At 39.1% G+C, this 22929-nt stretch overlaps 1 protein-coding gene across 1 annotated transcript in view; it reads right to left on the bottom strand.

The window, feature by feature from the left end:
• Positions 1–22929, bottom strand: part of dntt (deoxynucleotidyltransferase, terminal) — a 113974-nt gene that overhangs the window by 18345 nt on the left and 72700 nt on the right. The window contains exons 9-10 of the mRNA XM_054798802.1: positions 21422–21670; positions 21072–21155 (exon numbers count right to left, since the gene is read on the bottom strand). Of these exons, the coding sequence (XP_054654777.1) occupies positions 21072–21155; positions 21422–21670 (333 nt within the window). The remainder of the gene's footprint in view (positions 1–21071; positions 21156–21421; positions 21671–22929) is intronic.

Genomic DNA, 22929 nt, shown 5'->3' with positions numbered 1-22929 from the left:
CACATTATATTTTCACCCTCTCATTGCATCTGGTATGTTCAGAGAAGAAGATTGCAGCTTATAGTAGCTGCTGGTATAATAGGCTGCTATTTAATCCTATTTTTAGTGATGCAAAACACAGCCTCAATAGAAATTATATATATCGCAGATGTTTTTTTTTGTGAGTGGCTAAGAGGGTGCGAAATGGAGGCAGTGGTTGGATGTCATTTATCATCAACTGTTTCAGTTCCACTCAAACTGTCAATATGATGATGACAACATCTTTGAATGTTGGATGTCTGTCAATTTTAAAACGGTTTCACAAATTCCGACAGACATAATTTCCACAAATGGAGGATTATTAGAACATCGCACAGATAAAATGTATTCTGCAGGTAGCATTCTTTAATTATGAGACCAACACTGCTGAGATCGGATCTTATCAGCCTCAGCGGTAGTTTGTTTTGCGCCAAATGACTTCTGTTGTCATTCCAGCATGCTAATCTTACATGGTAAAATAGAGTGTGCCCCAAAATAAAGCCCTTGTTTGAAAGAAAAGAATGTGGCAAAAACAACAGGTTTTCGTTTTATTGCATTGTTTCCGTTTTTTACTAACCCCTTTTACATGGAGCTGCAACATTTAAATACGCTGTTATTTGCATACAGAGATTGTATCACGTGTGCACACTTGTACGCATTATATTATACAAAAGCACAATTGGGTGCAGGGCTACAGCATTTAATCTGATTAATTGATTATCCAGTTAATTAACAACTCTTTTGGTGTTTGATGAACAGTTTTTTTTGTTTAAAACTGTAAATATCCTCTGATTTCAGCATCTGAAATGGGAATATTTTTAAAATTTCCTTAGTCATCCATGAAAGCAGACCGATTACCTATGTGTTTTAGTTCATATTCATACACATCCGCTTTCACTTTGGTGATCAACATTTTTGCCTCTTTTCTGATACGTTGCCAACCAAACCACTAGGGATGAGCGAGTACACCACTATCCGTATCTGTTAACCCATCTAAATTATCTGTATCCGTAGCTGTACTTGGAGTGGGAGGGGCATAAATCGGAAGTGGGTGTGGCTTAACCAGCTGTGCAAAAATGTTGTAATCAACGAAAATAAGTGAAAGTTAAGCTTGTGTGTTGAGAACAATGCAACTGTTGTTTGTCTCCTAGTATTTTTCCATCAGTTTTCTGTGAGTGTGCAACTCTAGTTGTGCTATGTGAGTGTGTGTGTGTGTGTTTGTGTCAAGGAAGCTATTACAGTGTTCCCTTGTTTATTGTGGGGGATAGGTTCCTAAAATAGCCCGCAATAAGTGAAACCTGCAAAGTAACCAACTTCATTTTTCACAAATATTATATATGTTTTAAGGCTGTAAAACCCCTCACCATACACTTTATACACTTTTCTCAGACAGGCAATAACATTTTCTCATGTTTCTCTTGTTTAAACACTCTCAAAAAAGTTCAAACCTTTGTTTGAATTTTAATGATCAACCTTAATGATCAACACAAAAAATTATGAAGTCACTCACACATATTTCACTCCAGTGACCGTGCCTTTCCGTCCTGGCGCCGTTCCGCTGTACTGTAGCGTTTTTGTATCCTTGTTTAAACATATTGCTGCAGACGAACCGAAGATTAATTTACAAGCTAGCAAGCAAGCAAGCTAGCGATGACACAGGAGACATGGAGGACGATACAAAGGAGATTGATTGACAATGGTCTACAGCCAATCAGGACACAGAAAACAATGGGTGAGGCAGACTGACGAGAGAGGGTAGAAATTGACATTCAACTCCCCACAATGCCGTTCTTCTTAAAGGGCCAGGCTCTGCCTGTAACAGCATTCATACACTGTAATGATAAAATTGTAAAAAAAAAAGAAGCACTAAAAAATTCTGCGAAACAGCGAATCCGCGAAAGGTGAACCACAATAGAGCGAGGGAACACTGTAGACGGAAAATGCACTGAGCAATTCGAATGACTCTAAAGGTGAAATAATAATACCTAACAGAAGCGTTGAGCAGCATAAACAGCCCTGCGCTCCATCTTGTATAATGATGATGAGTTTTTACATGCATCAATACAATCACATCATTTTCAAAAACGTCCACTTTGAGACCCGTTTTTAAAAGCTTGCTTCTTTGCTCTCATAAACATTGTTTTGTAAATGAGCAGCAAAGTTAAAAAAAAAAAAAACAACAAAAAAAACGGCCTTGTGTAAATGGCATTTAAAGCTAAAGACTCTCGAAGTACTGATGAAATGCAACGAGACTGTCTAACCTTCCGGTTGCCAGGCAACCATGACAATCAGGTCAACTTCTGAAGAAATGGAGCAAGAATAAACATTTAGCAAGTAGTTTGCTAACATTTTGAGTGCCTGCAGATACTCTGTCTACTTACGGTGGACTAGTATGCCCTGTATTGTGGGCATTTTGCCCACCGGCTGGAACGCATACAATGTAAAAACTTTGTCAAGTGGCTACACCAATAAACAGGCTGTCTCTCATTGGTATTTATTGTAAGATGGTGTTATATTGTGTGTTCACCTAAGCCCCTTGAGTGTTTTTGTTGTGTTAGCTTCAAGCAAAAGGCATGAATGTATGTGAAGATTTCCTTCCTTTACCGCAAACTATTCCAAAAGTATTACAACCATTTAGTTTTAGTCCTTGATTCGAAACTGGCACCCAAGATAAAGAACTATATTAGTAAATACTATACGTATTAGGCATGGCTACTTTAAAAATACAGAAAATTCTTCAACCTAGCCTTCAACATTTGGTGTACACATTTTTTTCAATAAAAGCAATGAATTCTTTGAATAAAGGAAATGCTTCCAGTGTAAAGCACAAATACTTGTACTACAGAAAATATTTTAATTTACCGGTAGTTTAGATTGCCATAGACAGCCACAAGTTCAAAGCAGTGCAGAGGGCAGTGAATTCAGTTTATTTTTTGCTTAAATGACACAAAAGACGTACAGAACACAACCAAGACAAAAAAAACGACGTGTTTCATTTTGAGGTTATAAACCAAATTGGTCGTTTTACCGCTCTTTCTGTTGCCCCACACTTTCTGTAGAGTATAGTTTTCTGCCGATGGTCGGACGGCTTAAATCCAAACCAGGTCCAAATGATGGATGTTGCAACGGTCTTTTTCACCAACTCTTCCTGTACGCATTCGGCCATGTTTACTTCCTACATTGACGATACGTTTCAGCTTGTCGCTCTCAATTTAGATTGCATCATCAACATGCATTATCTCGACTGAGCAATCTCTGTCGTAGGCCAAACTGATACCGCTTCTATTGCATATCATCTCCATCGCTCATTACTCACGTGTACATGGTTAGCGTGTCTACTTTGCAGCAATGAGGTTCTGTGTTTAAATATCAGCTTGCAATTCTCTATGCCAGGGGTGTCCAAAGTGCGGCCCCGGGGCTATTTGCGGGCTTTTTATTGGCCATTGGCTTTTTTTATTGGTTATATATAAATATAATTTAACAAGAAAACTAAAAAAAACAACAACAGCAAGAAACACCAGTAATTTTACAAGAATAAAGTAAAAATATTGAGAGCAAAAAGTTGTAATCTAAAGAGAAAAAGTGGTAATTTTAGGGGAATATTTTAGTAGCATAAAGTTTAAATATTACAGAAAACAGATGTTTTTTTTAAGTCGAAATATTATGGGAAACAAATAAAACAACAAATAAAGTTCACATTTTTGGACAATTAGATTGAAAAACTCGATTGATTGAAAAATGTATAATATAACAAGACTACAGTCAAAATATGTAAAAGTGAAAATTACAAAAAGAAAATTTACAAGAACGTTGAAATACTTGGAAAAATAATTTTTAAAAAACAGCAGAAAAAAACAGATGTAATTTTATTAGAATAAAATCAAAATATTAAGAGAAAATATTTTACTCTAACAACCAAAAAAGTGACAATTTTACGAGATAAAGTCATAATATTATGAGGAAAAATAATGCCATTTTAGTATCATACAGTTATAATAATAAAAAAAGACAATATGAAAGAAAAAATGTTATTTTTCAAAGTTGTAATATTATGAGAAAAAAACTAAATAAAGTTTGAATTTTTGGAAAACTTTTTAAAAAATTCAATTTAAAAAAGTTATAATATTATGGGAATAAAGTCAAAATATTATGGGTGTAAAGTCATCATTTTACAAGAAAAAAATTATGTATATTATTTGAGAAGAAATTTGAAGTGTTTGGAAAATTTGAAAAAAACCCCAACAAAAATGGGAAAAAAGAACAAAGTCAGGATGCACCGATCAATCGGCCGAGTTCCGTGAAAAACCATGTGATCAGCATATGCCGATAAATGCCTTTCAACGCTGATCACAAAAGCCAATCACCTCTGGCTCACACTATTGCAGCATGCAGCCTGTAGCGAGCGTCTCCCGCACACTTTCCTTTCCTTCACACTGCGCAGGCGTGCCAAACCCCAAAAAATCATGTCTGCCGTGTGGGATTTACCCGTTGTTTGTGAGTTATATTAATTTTGCACCCTGCAAAACATGCCACGAAAAATATCTTGCCGAGGTTAGAAAGGTACAAAAGGTCAGTGGTGAAGTGCCAGAGGTTAAAGAAAAAGGTAAGGTAAGCCTTGGCAGTTGGTGCAACTAATTCCTACAAGTGCTCCAAGTTCTGGAGTGCTTACTACCTCCTCTGTCTGCATAAAAACAATGTTTGGAACACACTGTGGTACTACGTATACCCTCGTGTACATCAGTTGAACAGCATTGTACTGAAGAAAGTAATTTGTTGTTGTAAAAATGGCAAGAAAAATGGGGATTAACAAGGAAGAGAGACAGACCATTTTAACACTTAAAAATGTAGGTTTTTCCTCCAGGGATATTGGAGTGTTCTAAAACCTTTGACCGGTAGCGTATGTTCACTTGAAGAAGTAAGTCAAATATGTTTTTATCTCAATTAAAGTGACTTTATGATTCCTTTTTTCATATCATATAGTCAATAGTACATTTAAAAAATACACTTAATGTATGCGATCGGTATCAGCTGATTTCATTGATGGATGATCGGTATCGGAATCGGCAGCATAAAACCCTGATCGGAGTATCCCCTGAAAAAAGATTGAAGTTCATAGTAAAAATACACTTTTGCATCCAATTTCACAAAGCTGAGGTGATGTTTTTTCTTGAAATATAATGTAACTTCGTAGCATATCTACATGTGCTAGTTTACAAAATATCTGTAAATTACCCTTGCATGCAATTTTTCAGTATGCGGCCCTGGCTGGAAAAAGTTTGGACACCCCTGTTCGAACGGGTGTTCTCCAGGTACTCCAGTTTCCTTCTCGGTTTGAAAAAAAGGAAGAAACAAAACATGTATGTTCGGATAATTGGAGACTCTAAACTGCCCATACAGCAGGTGTGAATGTGCATGTGAATGGCTGCTTGTCTAAATGTGCACTGCAATTGGCTGGAATTGCAATCAGGATTTCACCGTTGTGCAGCAAAAGGTAAAATATCAGTCACTGCCTCCCAATTGGTGGTGTCAAAGTATTTCTGCAGTCTTGTGATTAAAAACACTTTTCTCTTCGAGGGGAGCTGTCACGTAGTTGTTTTCTTTTCAGGTTTGGACATGTGTGCTTCGTCCCTGAAAGCATGCAAGTGAAACACATTTGATAAGCGTGATAAATGTAGACAAGTAAATCATTGTCTCTGATGGATTATGCAGCGACAGTATGCGCGCTGTAATGGTTGCCGCAGTAAGAGGCAATTTCAAGGTTGTGACATCTGTAGATGATGTGTTATTTTGTTTTCAAAAATGGCCTTTTTATAGTCAAACCTTGTATGTTAAATTGGTCAAATTGGTCACACTTTACAATAAGGTACACAAAAATACAGTAGTTACTGAGGGACTATTGAAGAACTAAGGAGGAACTAATGAGTAGAGTAGTTACTGAGGAACTAATGAAGAACTAATGAGTAACTAATTAGTAGTGGCTAGTTCCTCATTAACTTCTGTCATTTTGTGTACCTTATTGTAAAGTGTTACAACCAAATTTGTTTGCTTGTGTATACTTTATTATAGAACACCAGTTAAGAGTCATAGTTGTTTATTACAACATGTTGTCAATCTATCTCTCAGCTAGATGGCCCATTCTTTATTCATATGTGCAAATGTATGAGCGACTCTTCTTTATCCTCACTCCCCTTCAAGGAGAAAATGCTTGTTCACGCCAGCCAACCAACCAATGACACTTACGACAGGAACAGAACAATATGGATATTCATTTCAGGATACAGTGACTGCATGCAACATTGCTCACAGAGGTCACAGAAACAATTAAGGAACTTTAATGAGGATTATTGGACAATGTGAAAGAGGACGGCAGCTGCATTCATTTTGCAAAGTCATTTGCAAGATTGGAAAAAGCCCATTGTCCAACCATCTGATAACCAGTCAAATAATTTGTGATATAATTACTTACTTATAATTATACCATATACACAGTAAGCATAGAAATGTAAATGAATGAAGACAATAGAAGACACACACAGTCATCCCTTGCACGTCGCGGTTTGAATGTCGCGGCTGCACTCGATCATGCTTTTTTACAAATATATTAATTAATAAATATTGCATATTGAAGCAAATTGTATGTATTTATTGCCTAAATGAAGCATTTTCAAGCATAAAATGGCTAAATGAACTAAAATACGAGGCCGAACGGTGCCCGAGTGGTTAGCATGTTGGCCACACAGTCAGGAGATCTGGAAGATCTGGGTTTGAATCTCCGTTGGGCATCTCTGCTTGGAGTTTGCATGTTCTCCCCGTGGATTTGCGGATTTTCTCCGGGTACTCCGGTTTCCTCCCACATTCCAAAAACATGCATGTTAGGTTAATTGTCCATAGGTATGAATGTGAGTGTGAATGGTTGTTTGTCTATATGTGCCCTGCCATTGGCTGGCGACCTGTCCAGGGTGTACCCCGCCTCAGCTGAGATCGCTGCGACCAGCATTCCTGCGACCCTAGTGAGGATAAGTGGCATAGAAAATGGATGGATGGATGAACTAAAATACAAATATAACGTATATAATAGAGCCTGTATCCCTGTGCATATTAGAAAAGATCCAAAACAAATAAAAAACTGTCAACTTTAAACAAACAATTAAAGATGTACATCTTGTTAGCATTCCACCCCCGGAAAATCTGTTCAAATAAATAATTATATATGATAATTATTAATAATTCTAAATGATAAGGGCCCAAGACATTTAAGCCCATGTTGACTGCATGTACATCTCTTGCCATCTAAGTGGTTCTACAGCTTCCTTCAAATCTGCAAGCCCCTCACACCAGCACTTCTGTCATCCTCGTAACTTTCTCACTTCAGTATGCCACTACCAATTATAACAGCTGCTATATTTTGCTGCTGGCTGAGCTCCATGCTTGTGTGGAGTTTGTCACCGCACATTGTCAGACTTAACGTTTTGCAACATTTGAAACGGTCCTTTTCCCCCCCAAATCCTATTTACAAATCCCAATGAATGTTGTAATGTTGAATTTCACATTCTTATCTTACAGCCATGGGTGGAGGCTGCTCCTGGAATGTAAGACAAGGCTTTATATGAGAAACCACGAGGAGGCAGCCTGGATAGATGAGATATGTCTATATACTTTAAATCCGGTCGACTGATCCCAGTTTATGAAGAACATCTTCATCCAGCTCTCTTCCATTCCAAAATATTCACACATAACTATGGTGTAATTTTCTATTGCTGTGTAAATCCTTCATTTGCAATTTGAGTCTGTTACAGATTTATGTGTTTGTAACTGGTTGATATGATGCCAAACACTAATTTAATGTCTAATTAGATGATGTTTGGATGGGGCGCCGCATGTAAAAATTCGATCACACTTTTTTCAGCGATGTCATTTTAATATTTAGCTCACTTTTGTCACATTCAAATCATTTTCTTCACATTTGAGGTAGAAGTTAAATGAATCTAAATGGTGCCACAAATCTGAATTTAAATGTAAATGCTAAATCTAAATGTTTTCATTTAAATCTAAATGCTGAATTTTAATATTAAATTGACATTAAATCTAAATAATTGTTACAATAAATCTTAACTATAAATATTAAATATCAATGTTGAAAATACCTTAAATATAAATGTTATACATAAACACTAAATGTAAATGTTAAATGTAACACTAAATTTTAAATGTAAATGTTAAATGTAACTCTAAATCCATCCATTCATTTTCTATGCCGCTTCTCCTCATTAGGGTCGCGGGAGTATGCTGGAGCCACTGTTTTTATGCAGACAGAGGAGGGAGTAAGTACTCCACAACTTGGAGCACCTGTAGGAATTAGTTGCACCAACTGCCAAGGCTTGATCAACCTCCATTTCTGCAGAACAGCTTTAAATTGTTGACCCATTTTGTGGTCCCTGAAACAGGCCTTTTTGTATAATTCTGAAATACACATTATTTTTCAGTTTTGGGTGACCTTACCTTTTTTTTTAACCCCTGGCACTTCACCACTTACCTTTGTACCATTTCAAGCTATTCATTGGACTTGAACGACTTGGATTTCAATAAATAACTGGAAAAATTGGGGTGTTCTAACATTTTTGACCGGTAGTGTAAATGTTAAAAATAAATCTTAAGTCTAAATATAAATGTATACAAACGCTTAACCAAAATGTTAAATCTAAATATAAGTATGAAATATAAATGTTAAATTAAAAGCTCGATTAAACGGTCAGTCTTGAAAAATGTTTCGAAGATACGGTACACAAAAAGCACACGCCTGTCAGTGCGCATATAGACCCACCCGCACATCTGACCGCTGTGCTCTGATTGCAGAGGTGAAGTGAGCTGGAAGGACCGAAACATGGCCGGTTCTCTCCAAGTAGGGGAGATTGAACGATTATGGCAGGTGTGTGTGCTGCACTCTAAAGTGTACTTCTGCCTGTGTTTCGGTTCAACTGGCTTCCATGTTAACTGGCTCCCGAATCCAGCTGTGGCAGCTAGGTCATCTCATGCTTTTGTCCATGTCCGCAGACTCGTCATTTCCTCATAGTGCTTCATCCAATGCTCCAACTCCATAAGTGTCCAAATATTTAATAAACACCATCAATATGAATGAATATGAAGTTTTACGTTCGGCACCCCGTATATTTGTTTTACATTGTAACTTCTTATTATTATACCGTCGTCCCTCACAATATCGCGGTTTGATTATCGCTCCCTCGCTATATTGCTGATTTTCAGAAAATAAATGATCACTGTTTCATGGTAGACTATGGTCTATTGTTAGTCAAAACATTCAAATAGAGGTGATACGTAGTATTCTGGTCACTAGGTGGCAGTAATGACACAAACCATTGAGACATTACCTTACCTTACATTACCTTAACACTGCATGAAGTCAGCCATGGGATGTCTGACATGATAGAGTGAAAAAAAAGTTCTCCTCAGATCCCGTGTGGAAGTGGTAAGTTTTTGGCATCTTAAGTTAAGAAGAAATAAATTTGAGGCTAACTGGTTAGCTCGCTAGCTTGTTAGCTTGCTAGCTAGCAGCCATCTCGAGTCCCTGCAGCATAAGAGTTGCAATGTGGTGTAAATAAAGAATAGTAAGAGTGTAAATGTGACTATAAGGTTGTTCTTTCATGTCTATAGGGCTGCAATACTGTTAAAACTATTTAGAATGTCATAAACAGTTTTTCTATGCTCTAACTACAAAAATATCCCATTTATTAACACTGAATCCTATATCGTAGAAATTCATTGAATGTGGTCGGGTCTGGAACCAATTAACCGCTATAAACGAGTGACAACTTTACATTCAACAAAAAAAGGGGTGACCAAACCTTTCTTGTGTTTGTATACGTTTTCAATTGAATCTTCACCAAAGGAGACCTGCAGTGAAATAAAACACCACATCACATGGATTTCCTTCAAATGGGAAATCTAAACTTTGCTCTAGCTGGATGATTTGAATAAAACTAGTTTCTCTTTATTTGTGCCCTCTGACTGTGATACGTCACATGGATAATATAAGCATAAAACACTATAATGATGTTGACTTTGTGTACCTAATTAAATGCAAGATACTGTTTGCACCCATGTGAGGCAACGACAAAAAAGCTCCCTCTAGCTTTTCAGTATAATGAGGCCAGAAAATAGAATTGGGTGCATGCGTTATTTTAGCATCTTGATTACTGCAGTCCTTATGATTGACTGCTAGTCATACGAGTAACAAACAGGACAATTTTAAGGTTTGTTCTTTGCATATGGTAATCACAATTAAATACAGATCCCCAGTTAATGGTCTCTGATGGAATCGGCCGTGCTTATTTAAAGAAAGCATACATGTGTGCATGCTTGTAATTCGTAAGGGATCATATTTATTTGACTGTAATTCTAGGCATGATTTTGACATTCTCATTTATTCTGTGAAAATGGTGGCTTGGTGTGCAGGTTAAGTGTTGTGTGTGTGTGAGAGAGAGAGAGAGAGCAAGAGAGAGACTGTATGGCATAGTGTTGTTTTTTTTTTTAAAAAACAGCTTTCTGCTTTCACTGATGGCGCTGCTGCAGACACGAATTGATTGAGTCTTGAAAGTCTGCACACACCAAGCACTGAATGCTGGAGCAGAACTTCTGACCTTGAAACGGCACATCACAATTATCCTCCAACGCACCTACGGCAGGTCTATTCATCTGCTTCTGTTAATTAAATTGTAATTAAAATTCATGTGAACAGACGGGGGAAGAGAGCTTTGCCGAAGTGAATAGTAAATGTGCAAAGAACCACGCGTTCATTTGTAAAAGTACGGCAGCTAATTTTCAAGCTCCCCCCCCCCACGCAGCCACCTGGATGTTTAGAGGACACCTTCCACAGTTCACTTGTCTGTCACAACGTACACTCAGGTGTGTGTCTCTTACAATATGTGAAGCCCTAAGGGTCTATGTGCCACCAGCCGCTAAATTAAACCTCCCCTCCCCTTTCCCTGCACACCTAAGGTCCTTCTCATGAGCAGCTCCCAGTCTCAAACACATAGCATCAGCTTGGAAGTGGGGGTGCTTCAGAGCCCCTGCTCCCAAAAGCCCAGTGCAATTGCCCTGTTATTGTCCAGTCATCCGCTGCTCACAGGGGGGTGACTCGAAAGAGCTGTGAGCACTCTACACCCTAGATTTTCTAATTTGACAGTGAGCTTCATATTCATTTCTGCTTTTTTCACCTGCGGGCCAGAGAGAACGTCTGATGACAGGGGACTATCTTTACTGACTGATCATTTTTTAAATTAAACATTTTTATGTTCTTCAGGAAGAAGCATCTGCAAAATGTGATGTATTTGAAAAGCCTTTTTTTATTTTCCAGTATTGGTATATGATTAGAGAAACATGTTCTAAGTTCTCTCAAGGTCGACCTTAGTAAAGAGGAAAATCCTGGAAGATAAAGTCACTCAGGCTCACACAGCATTGCTTGTGTTGCGGTAACAGTAGCAGCATGTTTGACTGCATGTATTTATTATTTTCATTTTTATTGGATCTGTTTTAGCGTTGCTCAAGAAATCGGTTCACAAATATCCATGATTTAAACACGGCTTGCATATAAATGACATTGTATTTTTAAACGGTTGCAATTTGTTATGTTATGTTGTCTATCATGTTGTCATATATTATGTTGTCAAATCATATTCTTTATTATATTATTAATAATAATTATTTATGATATCTTATTAAATATGGACAAAATGGAATTCATTGTACAAAGCACTGTGGAACCTTACTTAGCGTCATTAATCCGTTCCAGAAAGTCCGTCTTTAACCGAAACCTACTCTAACTGAATACATTTTCGCATAAGAAATCATCTAAATCCAATTAATCCACTCCAGAAATCCAAAAAGTTAACACAAAACAACTTTTATAGTTTTAAAATTTGTATGCATACAAATACACATAAATGATGAATGAAAGGAATAAATGAACATGTAAGGTTGATTTTACCTTCAGTGAAGACGTGACTGCGACTGTTCCCAAAGACACGATGTGTGCAGTGAGATAAGCATGGACACCACCTTCCTGTTTTGTCACGACTTATTTCTTGAATTCTACAGTGTTTCTCATCCCAAGCTCCAAAATAACCCCAAATGGTTAGTTATTAGCGCCGGCATTCTGGTGAGAAACACGATTGAATAAAAAAAAAACTCATAGCAAAACAGGAAGGTGGTGTCTGTGTTGATCTCGCTACCGCATCATGTCATCTCAAAAAGTTTTACATGCAGAAAACAATTGACAATGCATATAAATACATATAAATGAAAAATGAAAGGGATAAATTAACATTTAAAGTAACTTGTATTTTCATTGAAGACATGATTGTTGACAAGAACTACAGTTGATGACATCATAGATGGGCGACGGAGCTCACTCCCAATTCCTGTTTCCATGTATAAGCAAGCTGCTAACAAGGATGTTTTGTGAGAAAAATACATTAAGAACAATTGCACTAACGCAGTGTATTAATAACACGAGAAGACACGCAACATATTGTATGGTGGCCGAAGAATGTACGCAAACCAAAGCAAAATTTTGGCATCAATTTTCAACATTAACTAAAAAACGTGCTAACCGGGGCATATTCTAAACAAGTTTTCACTGTACAATGACAATAAAGCTTCATGATATCGCACCGTACCATGCCCTACTGTATAGTATTGTATCATATCACAAATGGAACCAGGGACCAAAAAAACATTTGATAGCACAAAAGTTAAGTTTACCTATTCTAATTTTATCACAGTTACATCAAAAATATTCCTGTAGGAATAACACTTGTCAACAGTTTTTCATATTGTCCCCCCAGAGCTGCCTCAGCAAGTCACTTGCGCAATTTTTTGACTTCATTTTTACACGGATGACCTTCCTGACACAACTCTCCCATTTATCTAGGCTTGGGACCAGCACTGGTGCGCTAAAATGACCAGGTATTGGGCACAGGCTTCAAATTCGAATATATCAGTATTGTATATGCCATGGAGACGATGTACTTTAGGCTTATTAGTGTCCATCATGCAGGTTATATGGGCCCAATGCTTTCCTTGGAAAGTGTCAGGGAGAGGAAAGACAAATGTATTTCTCATATCAGTAACTGCTACTGGACTGAGCGAGGACATCTATACTTGCAGCCTTTGACCAGGACGTCATTAATCACATAACTACACATGACATAGAGTAATTACCCTCTAAGAAAGACAAATACTACGTGCTCGAACACACACACACATAACAAAAACCACGGAAGAAAATTAGTTACTTACTTCTATTACTTACTGTACTTAGTTACTGACTGTACATGAACATATTTGAATAAGTGTTCGTCTGTCAATAGTCTACAGCTGTGGAGCATGCACACACACAACTGCGTCCGTCTAGAAAATGAGTTTCAAGGCTAGATCATGCCATTCATACTCTAGTTTAGTGTATTAGGAGGTGTACGGCAGGTCATGGTTCCCTCAGTCTGTCATGGCATGATGAATCTCCACCTGTCCTCATTCATCAGACCCACTACACATATTAATTATCACACACCTTCAGACTTACAGCAGAGGACACACACGTATGCTTACACAGAAGCAACTCAATCGACGAGCAGCAGACACTACTTTCACAACAGACCTATTTCTAAAAATCCATCCATCCCCACTGATGCGGGTTCCAACTGCCTGGGGCACTACAAGCTGTTGGCCTAGAGATGTCAGTCATTGCCTTGCCTCAGCTTCAGTCAGCCATCTAGACTCCATTGCAGCTAAGACCCACACTGAACTCCCTTCCAAGGCTCTGGCACCAGCAAGGTCACTTGCTGGTACATGTTTGAAGGCCAGTTCAAGAGAGTGTATTGAGAGTGAGTGTTTCTCAAGAATATTGAAATGACTAATGTATTAAAACTGAATTGTAGCGAGCAGGATACTGATGGGACCCACTAGCATTTTTTTGTGCATTTATTGTGACCAGGTTGGCATTCTCTTCAGGTTTAATCTCTTGTATTCCATGTACGTAGAGGCATGTAATGAAATCGGTGAAATCGGCCCAGTGAATTTGGTAAACCAAGCTAAACTATCACAGAGTACCAGGTGCCGAAACAGTAATTCCTCGCCACTTCACACTTCAAATTTTGCTTTTCCAAAATATATTAATTAGGTATGCTGTTTCATGGATAAAAATGGCTATATGAACTAAAAGATGGAAGGCATTCACAAGACGCATTCAAAGACGTTGCAATGATATGTAGTATTTTACACGGGTCACTAGGTGTCAGTAATGTTCGGTGAGACACACAAGCGCCAGACTTGATCACCAGAACAACAGGCTTTTATTGAAGGTTTGAATGATCTCACAACAGGGACAATAATCCCTATCACGAGCTACTGCTGCGTTTGTAAACCACACCAAGTTGAAACTCAAATCTGAATCCCCGACGCCCGACCATCTATCTTTTTCCGTTTATCTGAGGTCAGTGTCGCGGAGGCAGCAGCCTAAGCAAAGAAGCCCAGACTTCGCTCTTCCCAGCTTCTTCGCCCAGCTCCTAACGACGGATCCCGAGGCGTTCCGAGGCCAATCAAGAGAAATAGTCTCTCCAATTTGTCCTGCGTCTTCCCCAAGACCGCCTGCCCTGAACACCTCCCCATGGAGGCATCCGAGAGGCATCCTCATCTGGCTCCTCTCAGTGCAGAGGAGCCAGCGGTTCTACTCTGTGTTTTTCCCGAATGACAGTGCTTCTCAACGTCTTCTCTCTTTGTTTCGCTTATGTCGACTATATTGGATAATGGAATTGTAAAGGTGCATCTAGGGGTGTTATTTAATGTCTAGAAGGCTCTAATAATGTTGAAAACTTTATTTAGATGGCTGTAAACATGCAGGTTTCCTATGCTTTAACTACAAAAATATTCTATTTATAAATAAAGAATCCTACTTTGTCGAAATTCACTTATCACAATCGGGTCTGAAACCAATTAACTGTGATAAATGAGTGATTACTGTATTGTGAAATAATCTCACCTGTTGTTGCGCAAATGGGACAAAGAACAGGTGGAAATGAGAGGCACTTAGTTAGACCAAAGTAAGACTCATTTTCCTCTGCTCCTCCATCCTCGTTTTGCATTTTTCCAGTGCCATCGCCACTAATAACAGCATAAGACGGTATTGGCAGCCCACAAAATTGCTCAAATAGTGCTCCTTCAGGAGCACACATACAGTATGTTCGCAACCTGGCCCGGGCTGCAGTATGCTCCTTTGTGCAAGGAGGAAATCTGACAGAGCCTTACAAAATGACATCTAATTACAATTTATTATTGCAATATGCAGTTACATTAACTTATGCTCAATACTTCATTTCTGACTGAGCAGATTCCTGTCGATACTGATCTTGCCAGTTCAGCCACTTAAAACAATTTGGTTCCTGCAGCAAGATGTTGGTAACCTGTCAACCTGGGAGGATTTACAGAGAAGGAACTGGTAATGGCAAAACAAATTTAGCTCAGAAGCTGGGTGTCCTTTTTTCCCATAGACCATTTCTTTCACACACGGTTTGTTATTAGCTTGTTTTGATTTTCAAGGCTTTATGGAATTCCTGCATTTATAAAAATCCATGTGCTGAGAGATCATGTTTGACAATTTAAACTGTTTCACTTCACCAGTTTTCAGCTGCCGTGAGTCTAACCTCTACCAACAAACTGGATTGTTCAAATTGGAGCCCTATTTACTGTGCATGAACCCAGAGTTATTGTGTCTCTGTGTGCCAGTCGTCAAGGCTCCTCAAAGATTCCCCCTGAGCTAGCACTTAATTGGGAGGAGATCATTAGTTTCAGTACAGCACTTTTATCTCTTATCTTTTTAAAGTATTTTATAATAAGACAGAGGCCAGCTTGGATCCACTGAGAGCCTCTCTGAAGCCCACAAGATTAAAGTCCTCTAAATGACCGTCTTTGGTCCTTAGTTGAGTGGTCTCCCCTTTTAATCAGACAACTATACTCATGGCTCCCATGTTTTTTTGACACCCAACTGTAAGTCTGTTTGAACTGACAGGAAAAAGTAGAAAGTGTCATGTTAGAACATTGATCTATTGATGATGAATAACAGCAAAAAAGCATTACTCCTCCTCTCTTATTCACAATACAACACAATATTTTAAACGGCAAGTCTTTATCTTGACTGTGGTAATGAAAGCTGTTTGGTAGTAAGACATAATGTATCTGACGAGAGTGGCGTTCTAACTGAATGCAACCTTTTAGCTTTCTGGTTACCTTGAACTAGGAACTACTGTGAAATACTGGCACAGCTTCAACATCCATCCATCCATACTTTCATTTTCTTCCGCTTATCCGGGTCCAAGTCACTGAGGCGTTCCCAGGTCAGTTTTGAGACGTAATCCCTCCAGCGTGTCCTAGGTCTTCCCGGGTCCTCCTCCCGGCTGGGCATGGAAGGAACACCTCACCAGGCGTAAATGAGGCATCCAGACTAGATGCCTGAGCCACCTGCAAAAGAGCAGCGGCTCTACTCTGAGACCCTCCCAGATGACCGAGTTACTCACTCTATCTCTTAGGTTGAGTCCAGCCACTCAACAGGAGGATGGGAACACAGATCAACTGGTAAATCAAGAGCTTTCCTTCCGGCTCTCTCTTCACCAGCAACCGCATTACTGCAGACGCTGCCCCGATCCGTCTGTCAATCTCACACTCCTCGCCTTCCTTCACTCGTAAACAATACCGCAAGATACTTGAACTCGTCCACTTGGGGCAAGACCTCACTCCCAAGCCGAAGGGTGCAATCCTCCTGTTTTTGAGAACTATGGCCTCACATTTGGAGGTGCTGAGTCTCATCCCAGAAGCTCCACACTCAGCTTCAAACAACCAAGTAAACACTGAAGATCACAGCCTGATCCGGCCATCAGGACCACATCATCCACAAATAACAGAGATGAGGTCCTAAAGCCCCCGAACTAGACACCCCCGACACCTTGGCTGCACCTATTGTCACCGATTCTGCTCATAATTTTATGGACAGTGAACATGTGTGAACTATTTCTCTCAATCAATTTATGAATCATTCAGGAGTCGGTTTGGCTCCCTGTCAGTCTTGGCCGACCAATATTATAGCTGATCTTTGCGTAAAATAAGATATTGGTTCATATCGGTATCAGTGAAATTATATCGCCACAAATGATGACGATCTGCACACAGCAACAAGCTTGCTAGCTCGGTATATACAAGTTTTGCTTTTGGATTGTAAATATGCAATTTGCAATGAAACTGCTGGTTATGCGAGGGGGGAGTCAGAGTCGTCCTTTAATACTTCTAATCTAATTTCATGCTGCGCTCATGTGTGACATTCTGAGCCCTGTTTAGAATTTTACTGATTGTATTAGTCCAGAGTAGGGCTGATGGCATTAGGTTAAATCTGATTCATTAGATATTGTCCATAGTCAACTAATCGTCCAATGTTGTTTTTTTTTTTTTTTGGGGGGGGGGGTTACAGCACAGCACAGCTCAGCTAATGGTGATCCCTACAAATACACAAATCTCATTTGCAACTTTTTCCATCTCAAAGACAGAAGCTAAAACACTCAGATAATTGTTGATGCTGACGATTGTCTTAGAACTCACCTCAGCTCCTACGGTTCGTGCAACTACAGTGGGTGATATTGTGTAGTAATTACAGGTCTTCTGTTTAAACACACCCCTCATTTTCAATTCTTTAACACAAATTAGGCTGATTTTGTCTCAAAATAAGTTATGTAGAACAAAAAAAAATGCTCAGCAGCATCCGTGGGCACCCCCATGTAGTCAGAATGGTAGAATCTTGATCACATGACATTTTCATACGATTCGACGCCGAGGTTGATAGTTGAATCAGACGCCTCAAAATCGTCAGATAGTTGATTATTCTAAGACACCCCTAGTCCAGAGTTTCATAATTTGCACCATACTTTGCTCTTATACTGATTTTTGTGCCAGCCTTATTTCATTGGATTCTTGTTGCTGAATTTATTAATGCTAGCCTGTCTGACTTGTTGATAGTAGGAGAGCATGCCATTTTACTTGACTGTTGACTATGATTTTTTTAAATGACTTTGGAGACAAAATGTTTCAAATAAATATGGCACTTTTTTGTTACATTTCAAATTGCAATATTTGTCTTATTTTGCACAGTGTTGTTGTTATTTGTCCGGTGACATCACACAAGATGTGACCTGACAGTGTGAGGGAAGAGCTGCTGCCTACATATATAGGTATCATCAGAAATGATACGCTGACAATAACAATACCAGCATAGCGGATATTAGAAAGAAAGCCAACATCGAGCATCTCTAGAATTAACCAACACAGAGCTTTTCAGGCCCTGTCATCCAACATCGCTGATCTCTAACCTCCAAAACATTCTTCCCACAAGTATGGAAGCTGTGAAAGCTGTAAAAGGGGTAGTGACTTCAGATTGTCTTCCATACTTACTTTTTGTAGGAATAATGGCGAATCGTCCTAACAATTTTGCCCCTAAAGCCTTGTATCTGACCTCCAGCTCATGAAATGTTTAAATATATGCGTATGTTTATGTGTGACTTCTCCTGTCCATTTCAGTGCACGGATGGCTGCACTGTCAGCAAGCCTAGCTTTGCCCTTGCATTTTAATAAACACCATCTGAGTTGCCTGGTTGTGTATAAAAAAACTGTCATGAAAGTGCCACGCAGTGATCCTGAGGCCCTGACCTCTGTCCCCAGGGAGCCGCTGCAGTGACAGGGTGCCTCCCATGTCGATCTGCACACTGATATGCCTTATACGTCGTCTCTCTTCGCTCGCAGCTCAAACAGCCCTATGCATTGTAAATGAGGTGGGATGCAAAGAAGGGTAACAATGAATGGATAAACAAGCTTTGGAGAGCGCTGTCTCAAAGATTGATGGTCTCCACAATGTTTTATTTTCTTGTCTGAGTAGTATAGCAGTATAAACCTTTCCTGATTTAATAATCTACATTTCTTTTGGAAGGAGGTTACTTTTTTTTTAGCTCTGGGTTTACACTGTCAGGCAATGAGGCATGTGGACAAAAGAAGGCTGATGTTGTTTTTCAACAAAATATGTACCTTGTTTCATTAACACAACAATCAGTGGAACGCCATCTTGACATTTGCAGGAATTTTGTCTCTGCAGCGGTATGAAGCATGCTGGTAGCAAGGTATGCTGTCAATTTTATCCGTTAAATGTATTTAATAAGTTTGTGAGGCATATTAAGCACTTAAACCTGGATTTTGTCGTGAGTGAACAGTGGGAATTGAAGAGAGAAGCAGAGGGTTCTGGAGTTGAGAAAAATAATTCTTGTTGTTAGCTGCCACAATAACAATGTCACTGTAGCTTGGTTTATACTGTATACAGGTCAGTTATGTAAATAGAACATTGTTGGAATTTTGGGGACTTTTTTTCGGGCTTTATAGTCGAAATTGGTGTGTCTTTTAGCTCCCACATGCTAGCTGTTTTTCTCTCCTTAGAACGCACAGAAGAGGGAAAGTCATGTGTAGTCATGTTTCACATAAGGATTGTGAATAATGGGCAAAATGTTTTAAAAAGTGCAGTTTTCCTTTACAGTTTGATTGGAATTGCGTCACGACTATATCTTCCTTAACCACAAGCACAGGCATTACAGTTTGTGGAGGATTTTGTAGTGATGTGTGCAGAGGCTGACATCCCATTAGACAAGCTGGCCAAGCTACATACATCTCTCTCCGTTTCTGCGCGTCTCTTTTATTCACTGACACAAAAAGCACACATTCTATGGTGGTAAAACAAGTGTAAAATAGCCCTATGTGTGGGAATGCTTTTTTGATGCTGAATCAGTGGACGACATTACTCCCCACCATGCCAAGTCCGGTCACAGGCTGGTAGGTACCGCAACACCATTAGCCTGAACAGAGGGGCTTGGCTTGGAGCTAATTAGCTGAACTAATGTTTTGCTCCATAGTTGTAGCTGTAGTAGTAGTAGTGGTAGTAGTAGGAATAGCAGTGACACTGGCAGTGCACAACATTTACAAGTTAAATGCTTTGTAAAATGTAAAGCATTAAGTTACTCATACTTTAATAAGCAGTCATCGCATCGATGCACTTAACAAATAATAACAAAGCCTTTGTCTTTAATTATACTGTTTGTTTTGCTTAACCCTTTTTACGAAATATTTTTTAAAAGCATATATAAATATCAAAGCGGTCCCCGCATCCTTTGACTTTTCAGGATGTGGCCCTTGGTGGGAAAAAAGTTTGGACACCCCTGGCCTAAACTTTAGGGCATGTCCGCACGATCACAGACATTTTCCAAAAAGCACATTTTACCTTCTGTAGTGTTAAAAAAAATAATAATCACCAACAATGGCATCCCTGTCCATATACTGTAAAAATACATTCACCAGCTTTCATTCTACCTTAAATTCAATGAAAGAGTCACACATGACCGGAAGGAAGAAATGAGAGAGCGTGGAGGAGTGTAGCATGCAAAAGGTTACGCATTGTAGGGAAATTTTAAGATATGCACACACAGACACACAAGCGCACACGCGTGCACACACACGCATACACATAGTTCAGTTCCAAATGCGAAAACTGTAAATAGTTCATGGTGTTACATTTGTAAAAAAAATTGTTATTTTGATGTAAAACAACCCCTTTTCTGTGTTGTGTTGGTATATAATGTTTGCGCCAAAGTGAAAGTTACGCTTGAAATGTATCTTTTCACAAAAAGCGGGTTTTCTCCCTTTTCTAGTGGGGAGCTGATATTTTCCTGAAACTTACCTATGTTCTACTGATGATTACTAAAGAACAAAAAAAAGGTAAAAACTACCTTTTTTTCTGATTAAAGAAAGATGTTTAATCTTTCTTTTGGTAGGTTCCATGTTTACATAGCCATAGAACACAATATTCTGTGTGCCTTGAAAGATCAGTCAAAATGGTCTAAAATGGCCGGTACTGAAGGGGTTGTCTTTTGAAAACTGGCTGGGATTGAATGAGTTAATATGGACTGTACCTTAGTTTTGTCGTAAAGAGTATGATTGTCCAAAATCATCCTTTTCTCTAACCGAGCAAATCTCCTCAGATCTCTGTCAAACTGCTGTTGGGAGAGAAAAGAAATTGTGTTAAACTATATCAATTATGTGTTATAATATCTTTTTATGGTAATGGTAGAAATTATGGGTGAATGACTTCTTTTTAATAAAACAAGTACGATTTTGTAATGTTTTTGATCATACCTGTATCTACACTTTGCAGTATATAAACCAATTCAGTCATAAATATGTCCAAGCTTATATACGGACAAACCACGTTCAAGGGTGTGATCTGTATTTTGTCTCGTGCATTATTTGAACCAAACCGTACCGTGGAGCCAGTCCATCCCAGGAGAGCGTAGGCATAACGATCCATCGGTGGTGATACCAAGTCCAGACGCACTGCCTTCCAGCCCCTGTTGTTGTCCTCAGCACAGCTGAGCCCTCCATCCACCTGGCTGGCTTCCAATCGCAGGATAAGGAAGCACTTAGCGAAGTAGTCCATTGCATCATATTTCTGGCAAGGGAGCTTTGATATGTGAAAGGTGGAGGGCTGGTAATCACAGTAAAGAACAATCCCCTGGTGAAAGCAAAGAGAGGAGATTCAGGAAGTTAAACCTGTAAGAATGAAGGGCATTGTTCGTTGGTGTCTTTTTCATGACAAGTCTGCAGTGTAGGATACGCCATATATGGGAAAGTCAAAGTCTGTGTAAATAATTCATCAGGAAATATATATATTTTTGTAGAAGTCTTGACAAGTGACTTTTAAAAAGGACAGTCGGCCTATCTCACTCAAGTAGGCACCCAGGGGTCCTGACAGAAAAAAAAAAAAAAAACGGTCAACCTTCATCTAAAGCCCATGACTTTATAACTGCCAAAAGCAACGTTATACGAAGATCCTAGTTTGCACACTTAAAGAAAGTTTGAGACTGACTGTCATGATCTGTGTTTGTTGCTCTGCTGCCGCCTGTCTGTCATGTGTTGCAGTACACCACCTTGCCGGCTGGGGCGGAGCCAATCACACACACCTGCAAGCAATCCTTTTAGCCTGGTGCCTGGACTCATGCCGTGCCAGATCGGCTTCCCATACACGCTCGTTTCATGTGCTTGCTCTCATCTATTTGTGCTGTGAGTATTCCTTCACTGCTTGGCGGTTCCACAGTGATTCGTTTTTGTCTCCAGCTAACAGTAATTTATGCTTTTCCGGCAGCTTTTTCTATTATATTTGAGTGGTTTTCCCCTGCATGGTCATTTTCTTAACCGTTTTTGTGGCTCGGCGTGTGTTTTTGTTTGGACTCTGTTTTGGATTTTTTTTTTACTTTTTTGATTATTGTGCTTTTGCGTGTGTGGACACTTTGTGTATTAAAGACTCCTTCCTTTATTTTGTGTCATTCTCTGCTTTGGGATCCAGACCCAGCTCACGTCGATTCGTCACACTGACAGCTAGAAATTGCCCAATATGTTGTCTCGTGGCACATCATATTCAAAAATTTTGCAAAGAAAAGCTCCAAATTTGACCACAATGTGTTCCAGGACACTTTTAGACCTCTGATCATTTTGTATTTTAAAACATGTTTTTCTGTAACCTATAAAGTAAATTGAATCCATCCCAAGGTTAAATTGTTCCAACCATAGCAAGATTACTGTGCCTGGTGGGTGAGTTTTCTCACATTAACCTGCCTCCCCATTACAGCAGAATTAGTTTCAGATGCACACTGTGTCATTTTCAGGTACCTCTCCCCAAATAGGTTTAAATTCCTAACTGTCTAACATGAGAATTAATCCACAGCATTTTGTTAACTTATAAACGATGGCTGTAGAGTCTACAGCCATCGTTTC

This window comes from Dunckerocampus dactyliophorus, chromosome 14 (assembly GCF_027744805.1).
Source record: "Dunckerocampus dactyliophorus isolate RoL2022-P2 chromosome 14, RoL_Ddac_1.1, whole genome shotgun sequence".
Taxonomy (NCBI): Eukaryota; Metazoa; Chordata; class Actinopteri; order Syngnathiformes; family Syngnathidae; genus Dunckerocampus; species Dunckerocampus dactyliophorus.
This window is presented reverse-complemented; position numbering and strand designations above follow the sequence as displayed.